The 10,742-nt window shown below is 33.2% G+C and overlaps 1 protein-coding gene across 1 annotated transcript; it reads right to left on the reverse strand.

Annotated features, from left to right (window-relative positions):
• Positions 1 to 1,219: 1,219 nt before the first annotated feature.
• On the reverse strand, positions 1,220 to 10,066 carry LOC123527999 (uncharacterized). The gene is made up of 3 exons (XM_045307743.2): positions 8,119 to 10,066; positions 3,333 to 3,558; positions 1,220 to 2,224 (listed from the first exon to the last, which is right to left on the reverse strand). Exons 1-3 carry the CDS (start codon positions 8,286 to 8,288, stop codon positions 2,045 to 2,047), a joined length of 576 nt encoding a protein of 191 aa, XP_045163678.1. The 5' UTR covers positions 8,289 to 10,066; the 3' UTR covers positions 1,220 to 2,044.
• Positions 10,067 to 10,742: the final 676 nt, after the last annotated feature.

Raw genomic sequence — 10,742 nt, forward strand, 5'->3', positions numbered from 1 at the left:
TGCACCAATTATAACGTAACATTATGTATATTGTTTAGTATTGTCAATATATCGATAGTTCGTGGGTAAAGTTACTGAACGGACAAATTTCATTACATTGTTTATTTACGAGATAAGGTGTACTTTGAAATAAATATTATTTCGTTTTATGTTACGAAAATTTCTGTGAAGTCTGTAGTTGTGCTTTGAAATATAATTTATTTTTATATTCTTTCGTTTTATTTAATGGAAATTTCTATGAAGTCTGTTAAGTGTCAAGTTGAATGAATTAACAATACTTTGTTCATAAGCAGTTTTTAAATCCCACCAGGACTGAATTGTTTTAATTTCTGTCTCCTGGCCTGTTTCAACGGGCCCTTAAGTGTGTTTCATTTGTTTCCATTGCGTGTGTTAGAGATTCACCTGGTGGGGATTACTTATATTGACATTGTCCCGTGACATGGAACAAGGAACATGGTGGTGTAAGGGTGAGGTTGGGTGTGCACCATAAACCGATTTAAGCTCCCCAGTTGTGTTTTTGTCACTGACCGTTCCAAGGCGGTGCCTGACTTTGTTCCTTTATTTGTTCGTTTTGTCCTCTGTGTTTGCTTTGTATGTGAATGTGTGTGTTGGCAGTGTGTACATCTGCGTGCTGTGAGTTTCATTTAGGGGAGGCTGTGTTTTTGGAACTTGGCATTCCCTGTTTGACATTTGTTTGTTTTTGTAACACACATGTCTGACTAATTTCAACATTCCATTCTAAATACAAATTAAAACAAATTAAGCAGATTTTCTATATGTTAATTTTTAGTTTTTGATCGCTGTTGTAATTTCATTCAAATAAATTTACTTTAATGTTTTCATTCCATTCTCATCATAGACAGATCTAGATAAAAAGCTTCACTTTTCGTTGGCCAATGAGAGGGCATTTTTATGATTACTTACATTTAGAAAATGCATATTAATATCATTAAGATTATCAAATGTGTCATTAACAAGTTTGTATGCTGCTATTTTAATATGTTGCAGAGGATCAACAGTTACATGTTTTGATAGATTGCGAATCAAAAGCTTCATGAAAACCTACTGAAGGTTCCTTTGAAGGGGATATAGAGCTATGTCTTTTGCATGATAATTAGCAACGTATTTAACAGAAATGTCGGCATAGGCACATGATCATGATCATGAAAATATAAACCAGCAATCGACTATACCACTGCAATTTTAATATTATGTTCAGTATAGCATGATATTTCGACATAATACCTAACACCATATGAAAAATTGTAGCAGCAAGAAAGAAAAACAAATATACAAATTTCTTTGAACAAGCTGCACTAATTGACGTTTCATTTGTTTATATCTGTTATTTGATGTTCTTTTGACGTAGAATGCTTGTACGTAGAACAGGAATATGAGTAACATATCCACATACTAACTCGAATATCCCACAGATCACAATCGTTAAATAAGACGTTAAGAAAGCAACAGTTTGTCAATTGTTATGCCAAACCAAATGAAATTCAAATTAGTTATGAAGTGTCAATATTTAAAGAAAAACTTATACAAATAGTCAGTCTCTTTCTCTTCTTGGGTTCTTATTATGTTTCATTTATTTCGTTGAAAGTCAATTTTAGAATATAATTACAGAGTAGAGATAAGGGCTTTTCTTATTTCAATTTAATTAATTCTCAAAATTATACGAAATGTAGGCAGAGTTTCTTCTTCTTATTTTTTCTTCTTATTTTTTTCTTCTTAATTTTGTAGAAATATATCTGTAACTTAAGTTTTATATACAATTAATTGGTCTATCAAGCTTGGACAGAATTGGTTGCTGACTTTTCCTTGCGTAATATGATGGCAACGTATTAAATAGCTAATATACATAGACAGGTACTAAATGACAAACTGCGTAAAACATTACGTTTTCTGTTGTCTTCTGGTAAGTAAAACAGAATCCGGAATATCGTAAAGTGTATACTGTATTTTTGATTCGTTGCCAGACCATTCTTCAGACACTTAACTATCAATTATAATGCCGCATGCTCTCTTCACATCATATGCATTAAATACTTATAGTGTTTGTTTTGTGAATATGTACAACGTCACCATGCGTTTGTTCAATGCCTTCTTTCATATGATAGACAACAAGTGAAAGAAACGTTTTCCATGCTTCTTCTAATTCCTCACACCATTTGTCCTGAATGTACGGCTTCATTGCACTGAGGAAATGTGGCAAAATAATCTGAAAATAAAAAGCATTGTTTTATTTGAAGACTTATCATACAGACATTTTTACTGGTTGTAGATGTAACTCTATGATAACTGAGGCTCTGCCGAGCTACATCAGAAACAATCATCAAACAGCCGAATATTTATTTCCGCACTTACTGTGTGTTTTGTCATGAACTAATAGAAATAATAAGAAAAGCAATGAAACGAATTAATTTCTGACAGAACTGTTGTTTTGAAGCATATTGAACCCAACACGAGACATTTACGTCCGTAAATGAAAAAGAAAATCATGAAATGACAAAGACACACACCAATGTAAGAGTCATATGTGCAACGTATCATTACGTTTGTTTCATGTTTTCTGAATATGACGTAAAAAGAGGAGCTTACATACACAAACGTACAAACAATTTCAATGTTTAGAAACCTGCATAGGGCAATCAAGAAGTCCGTTTGCTATTTTAATTGTGTCTAGCTATGCTGGTAAACATCTGTTCATCTTAAATGTAAAAGAATGGACTTCCTTTCAAAGCGAAACACTTCATAAAAGTAATACAACCTAATGTATAACAATCAATGCGCAACCATAAAAAGCTTTCATCTTCACTTACTTATCTCAATCACGCGTGAGGAGAAGCGCTATAAAAATGTTCACATTTTACAATAAAGAAACATTTTAATGACCCTTCTTTAGATTATTAATTTTCTTATAAGAGTTCTACTACATATTTTTGCGTGCTTACAATTTGTCAGAAATGTTATGTGTAACGAGGATTATAGTTGTTTTTACTATTATTTACGATGCAAATCGAAACGCGTTTGTAACGCTTTACTCGAGGTAAATTGCCTCGATTATAAATATCTACATTTAACGAGCATTGAACACTAAATCCTCTATAGCGGTAACGACACTGAAAACTTCCTTATTGCCGCGACGGTCCGGGTTCGATTCCCGACGCGGTCATCTTTTTTTTCTTGATTTGGCATTTTTATAAGTTACGAAACAAAAACTTATATTCTTAGGTTCAAAATATGACCTATCTTCAATTTGAAAGAAATGCCATTTTTAGCCAAAATCCGGAGGCCAGTGCCTTTAAGACCTGAAATTATATATCCACCTGTATGTCATCAGATGGAACACTGTACTGTCTGTGATTGTATCCGACTTCATGAAGCATGGATATCATATCGGAAGGTTGGTTAATGCGTGTGATGCATTTGTCTATAGTTGCCATCACCCTGAGTGCATGTTGTTGTAGTAAACCGGAATCTTGTATTTTGGATACGTCTTTCCCTTTAAATGCTGCAAACACCTTTATTAATTCTGGTCTACTCTCAAACATGCTGTAAAAGAAATGTTAAACGTGAATACTTATGTTTCAGTTGTATTTTTACTTTGTTGGACAGTTGCTGTAATAAGAATGTTTGATATATCCATCAGCAAGTGATCGTAATACGTTACAAGAAATAATGATAATGGGCGTGTAACACCATGAAGAGACACAACAATATAACACAATAATTGGTAAGGAAACAAAGCAAAAATATCTGCTGGTATAAACGCTAACTCCTCAAAAATAAGTTCAAGGCAGCTGTAGGTCAGTCGGTGATTACAGTGCGAACAAAAGATATAACTGAAATTTCAGTCTTGTTTCACATTGCGAAAAGTAAAGCCTTTCTTGCACGATTATTTAGAGGTTGCAACAATGTATTTGTTCAGGTATACCCGGATGTTATTCAAATCAAGCTGTTATCAAAAATATACATAAACGTAAAAATATCATATCCGTTAAGGACTAATGTTCATAGACACCGTTGCTCCATAAAATAAAACCCCAATAATCAAAGGAAATACTTCTTGCTTTAACATATCTTAAACTCTTGAAATAGTTTACGATTAAACCGCGATATTATCTACAAATGGAATTTCAAAGTTGATGAATGTCTAGAAAAAAGTTCGATAGAAACATTAAACTGATGACATTGTGCAAAGGAACCTGGCTTTTCTATGTTAGCGAAATACATCTATAAAATTTTGCTAACAGTCCAAAGCCACATCTGCAGCTACAAACAGTGGCATATCGTTTTATAATCTGACATGTGATTTTCTATACAAAAAGAACGAAAACGTACTAAATTTTATTAGACTCGCATTTTCACATACACATTAATACTTTACATATATTACAAGAATGCATTGCTTTTAAATATATCTTTCATTATTATTCAACATTACAATATAACACACTGTATAAGATCAATTGCGAACGTCATAAAAACAGGTAGAGCTAACACAAAGCATAGCTGAGCCAATACGAGAAAAGCAGCAGGGCATGTTGATTGGTTCAAAAAAGAGGGCCAATACGGAAAAGTCACTTCCAACAGATTTTTAAATTACGCCATTTTGTTTTACATCAAAGTTATACATTTGTACATTACAATAGGGTTTCACAAGTTTGACAAAAATATCATCTAACATGTTCATGTAATAGCCAAATATGACCGAGTCGATGTTCGTAGATTATAACGATACTTTCGACTTATTCGGTATTGTGTAAAAATAAGTGCTCCTGTCTGAATTTCTGCGAGTTTTCGAGGAAAATGCTGGGAAAATATGCGAAATTCAGATTAATTCAAAAGATGAGACATATCTTAAACATACATTTTGATAGTGTGGATTGTTTGTGCAATACTGATAGCGATTCACGTGCTAGGAAGCGGATGAATAATTGGTTGCGAATCGAATGTAAACTGCAAATAATTTCGAATAAGGATATAACGAAGCATAGGGGTATATAATATATAATAAGTTGTGCTTCATTGTTGTGTTATATTGATCACCACCTACGTGTACAATTGTACGAAAGACCCGTGGTGACATTTCATCTTCATTATTTCACGATTTCTGCTTCATGATTTCACGATTTCCACTTCATGAATTCACGAATTCACGATTTCTTGCTTCCTGATTTCACGATTCCCACTTCATGAATTCACGATTTCCACTTCATGAATTCACGATTTCACGAAAAAACTTCACGATTTCTTGATTTCAAGATTTCATGATTTCACGATTTCCACTTCATGAGTTCACGATTTCACGATTTCTGCTTCCTGAATTCATGATTTCCACTTCATAATAAACGATTTCACGATTTCCTCTTCATGAATTCACGATTCCAACTTCACGAATTCACGATTTCAACTTCACGATTTCACTATTTCCACTTCACGAATTCACGATTTCACTATGGTGAATTCATGAAGTGGAAATCGTGAATTCGTGAAGTGGAAATCGTGAATTCGTGAAGTGGAAATTGTGAAATCGTGAATTCGTGAAGCGGAAATCGTGAATTCGTGAAGTGGAAATCGTGAATTCATGAAGTGGAAATTGTGAAATCGAGAATTCGTGAAGTGGAAATCGTGAATTCATGAAGTGGAAATCGTGAAATTGTGAAATCGTGAATTCATGAAGTGGAAATCGTGAACTCGTGAATTCATGAAGTGGAAATCGTGAAATCAAGAAATCGTGAAATCATGAAATCGTGAAATCAAGAAATCGTGAAGTTTTTTCGTGAAATCGTGAATTCATGAAGTGGAAATCGTGAAATCGTGAATTCATGAAGTGGAAATCGTGAAATCAGGAAGCAGAAATCGTGAATTCGTGAATTCATGAAGTTGAAATCGTGAAATCATGAAGCAGAAATCGTGAAATAATAAAGTTGAAATGTCACCACGGGTCTTTCGTACAATTGTGTGTCTCGTTGCCTGCAGCCTACAAAGAAATCACATTTCAAGTGCAGTTTTTATTACAGTTCAAATAATAAGATATAATACTCACAAGAGATAATAAATATGGTAAGTTCTAGTTACTACTAATTTTGTCGAGGCATCACAATATCTCTCAATGTTATTCACACGAACCTACATACGACCCATTCCGTTTTCCTGGCTAAAATGAGTTTGCTTTCGAAAATAGGTATAAACAAATTTTTTGATCTGAACGTGCATAACTGCCATAAGGTAACTCAAAAGAGCTCTTATGATGTTACCGCCAATATTCGAAAGTTGACTAATAAAATTTTCATTAATCAATATAATTGTTTTTCCTCGGGCAACCGTATTAACCCTCGGCCTACGAACTTGGGCCAATACGAGAAACTTTGAACAAAAAACAAGGCCAATATGAAATCGCTTGATTAATAACATTATGATATAAATAACAGTTTCGTTCGATTTACGCCCTAGATGCTTTCCATGTGCCCGATGCCGACATTGAATCTTCATTTGAAAAAAAAAAATCACGTATCATATATTCATCAATCAGTATTGTTTTATCTTTAAAAACGATGTTTAGTGAACGTTACAAAATTACAAAAATAAACGCCATGTCATTTTAACCATTGAAAACGTAACCATTAAAGATTTGAGTTCAAATAATATATTAAAGGTCCATTACTAAGGGAAAGTGAGTTGGCAATTTTTTTCATAGCCAGTGCATAGACTTCTGCAAGACACTAAATAATGAAGATTGGCAGGTCAAAATTTACAGAAGGTCTTTGGAACTCAAAGAAATTTATGTGTATTATGTTGAAATTTCAATGAATCGACAGAATGACCCCCCAGGTCTTTTTAACTTTCTTCATACTTCATAGAAAAATAATTGTACATATACTGCGATTTATTTCGAATTTCTACATACCAACTTTCATTTTCCAATAAAATGAAATAGTTTCTGTGCTTTTTAAAAGAAATTAAAATGTTCACTTTCCTTAGTATTGGACCTTTAAGTGAACTATCAATATATTAGAAGAAACCATTTATGCTTGATCTATTTTAATGTAACTACATGCGAAATTAAGAATTTAAACATGGCACTAGTTAAGAATATTTTCTTAAGACTGCTCTTTTTTGTAGAAAGATTGATTGGAAAAAGATGTCAGTTTCCGTGCATGAATAAGGTCTTATTAGACTGTACATGGAAAAATGATGGCATTTATCAAACAAAGGAAGTGACAACGGGTTCCCATTTACATACTGTAATATCATAAATAGTATATTTTTCTTTTACATTGCGGCCCAGATAATCGTTTACAGTTAATGTTTTTGAATGGCAATGGTTCCAACCTTTTTCTAATATTACGATTTTTTTTTAAAAAAAGATAAGTATGTAACAGTGGCAAATAATTGTACGAAATATTTACGAATTTGCAAGTAAATATGAAAAGTATGAAGTGACCATGTGCATTCAGAGCAATAGTCCTACTATCTTTGTAAGACACTTAATGATAATAAAACAGATATGAGCCGCGCCATGAGAAAACCAGCAAAGTGACTTTGCGACCAGCATGGATCCAGACCAGCCTGCGCATCCGCGCAGTCTGGTCAGGATCCATGCTGTTCGCTTTCAAAGCCTATTACAATTAAAGAACCGTTAGCGAACAGCATGGATCCTGACCAGACTGCGCGGATGCGCAGGCTGGTCTGGATCCATGCTGGTCGCAAAGCCACTATGTTGGTTTTCTCATGGCGCGGCTCATATTGATAAGGCTGTAGGTATTGGCCTATATGTAAGGTCAACTGCTATAACACAGCTTTATAATTTATCAAATGTATATGTGTTGCTATTTATGGCTTCTGGATACTAGTGTGATGAAGGCATGCGTCTTCAAAACAGAAAATAGTATTTATTTACGTAAAATAATTAATGTAAAAAAATGAATTATTTAGTATTCAGATAAAACAAATTCAGCATAAAATCGGCCTGCTGATAATTTTTTCCGAAAATTCCATTAAAAGAACGCTTTGTGCAAGAAAACTATTTTATATGAATTTCAATAAAAAAAGAAATAAACCATACATCGATGTAGTGATCTTCAAAGTGACAATGAGTCGTATACAAACCTTACGTATGTCATTACTCCAATGTTAGCGATGTGCAACTTTAAATTCTGCCAATTTTTCTGTATTGCATCTTTCTGTGTATCAGTCAGGCTTGGTATATTTTTGTTGTAGTCCGCACTTCTACCAACTTTTACAAAATCCCTTTCAACTTTACCAGCAGAACATCCCATTATTTTCTAAATGATTATGAACTTATGCATGCATCTGAACACAAATAGATCCCATATTTTATGTGATACATGTATGGACAACAATCCTGTATAGAACGCTAGCATGATAGTTTCACACATCGCTTTACATTATATTTAGCAAGAAAGATTTGCAGTTATCACTTTCTGCGCACAGTAGTAAGAACGTTTTCTTTGTGTCATTCTACTATACGTAATATCACAATCGATTCAAAGCTCCATAAGAAAAATCCAGTCCAATCACATCGTCTGTAACATCAACGATCTGTTGCAAAGAAAACAAATACACAACAGATATATTCAGAAATTACTTGCGAACACCTTCTAGCCTTTATTGCATAAGAAAACGATTATATCAACAGCTTTTAAAGATTGAAAAATCAATTAAGCTCTTCCGGGAAGTCCCTTATTTGCCGTTTTTGGTCCAAGACAAGTTTTAGAAATGATATAGATAGTAGAATCGTAATTTTGTAAATTTAAACTTTAAAGGTCGATTTGGCACCGTCGTCTGCAGTTCTTATTTAGAATAAAAAAGAATTGTCTCGATTTCCTCGTCGGCATGAAACTGATCAATGAATGCTTTAACTTAATTTTATATTCAAACTCTATATCATTGATAAGTTAGAATTATCATAATTGTAATTTAAATAGTGTGCTATCCGATACATGAGAGTGAGGTACTGAGCGCATGAAATTTTGTCAACTGAGGAAAAGGGCTGCAAATAGTTTCCACAAAATGATATGAGTAACGAATTTCCGTTATTCAGAAAGAAAAAACAGACACACTTGTCTATGTACTTGATGTAACTTTTTTATATATATAAATTTAATCATAACAGCATGTTTCGTTAAAAATTATATCTTATTCCATATTTGATTTCAAAAGGTCAGTGCCCACATTCAATTTGTCTGTTATTTGCATTTGAACATTTTAGAAAATAAAATTTGATAAAGCGTTATTCTCAGCCTTCAAATTGTTTCTAGTTTTGTTTGTTTAACATTTTGTTAAACAACATTACGTCATTACAATAGGTAATGACGTACACAATGTTTCTTATCATAAACATTTGTGCGAAAAAAACACAGACAAAACGTGCAATTGTGCGCATAATTTCCACAAAACTAATTAGCCCAATAACAAGATGATAAAATCAGTTTGCGACATTCAACGAAACATTCCCCTTCTCAATTCATTTGTCTAGACATCCGATGAAAATATAGGACAATTAATTTTAACTTTTAGCAAGAGGCATTCCATTGAGGTTTCCTTATAAACGTCCGAATGTGTAGTGTCAAAATTTGGGGAATCAGACAAAATAATTTCATCTTTAAGCAAGGGGCATTTCAGTATTACTACGGTTTTCTAATAATTAAACTTCTGATTTCGTATTAATTTATCAAAAGTTATGGAATCAAAAACAATGTGAATCTTATACATGTAGTATATAAACTGCACGAGGAATCTATGGACAAACATAATTTATGACTTTTGATGTAACCTTTGAAATGCAATAAATGGCGTAAAAATCATGTTGGTTATATCTTGTATAAAATCTGGTTCATGTCCTATAACTTGAATGACTTACTATTGCAGGCAGGGCAGTATATTGTCTACATGCAAATAGTTCTTAACTGTGTTAAGATCATGATATGAATTTAAAGTTTACCAAATAATATAAAAAGCCACCTAACGAGAGATATACTGTTACTGCTCTGATAGACTGTCAAATTATAATGCTTTTTAGCGTTTGGAATTATACCGGTGTAAACCTACACGATTCAAGAAATAAAATGTTTTCATGATATAAAGATCATTCTTGGTATTCTATGCATACTTATGTGTTGCTAATACACCGATTTTAATGAGTACAAGCAAACAATAAGCGATATTTCTGTAAAGATAAACAAATGGAAGTTAAACATAGACATAACTCGGATCGACAACAATTCCTAATACTTCATAGTTATTTATGTTCTATGGGGAAAAGGCTTTAAACAAACGACATATGTATCCAGAGTCTTGTTTAAACGAGTTTTTAACTCTGATATCGATAGTTTCAAAATTATGTTGTTGCTACTACCGTTGCTGCTAACAACTTTTTTGTTGTTTTCTTTTATTATACACATTGTTATGGCTCCAGCGAGATAACTTTTGGATCAACCCACGTATAAGATTTAAAAATTGATATATATTAATTAATTATTAGCAATCCAGTTTGAAGCATAACGTTTGTCGGCTAGCTCTATATAGTATGTGCCTGCATTCCGCATAACACTAATGTTTAACGTATGCACTGGGATCCTGCGGACGTGAGGTAAGCATAACACGCAACAAGAAACGATTTCCGCAGAGAACGTTATACGGTCACTGGAGTGTATGATACATTACTAGCCTATCGACAAGACGCAGTTTGGTGTTACGAAAAACAAGGGGAC

This window comes from Mercenaria mercenaria, chromosome 14, assembly GCF_021730395.1.
Source record: "Mercenaria mercenaria strain notata chromosome 14, MADL_Memer_1, whole genome shotgun sequence".
Classification (NCBI taxonomy): Eukaryota; Metazoa; Mollusca; class Bivalvia; order Venerida; family Veneridae; genus Mercenaria; species Mercenaria mercenaria.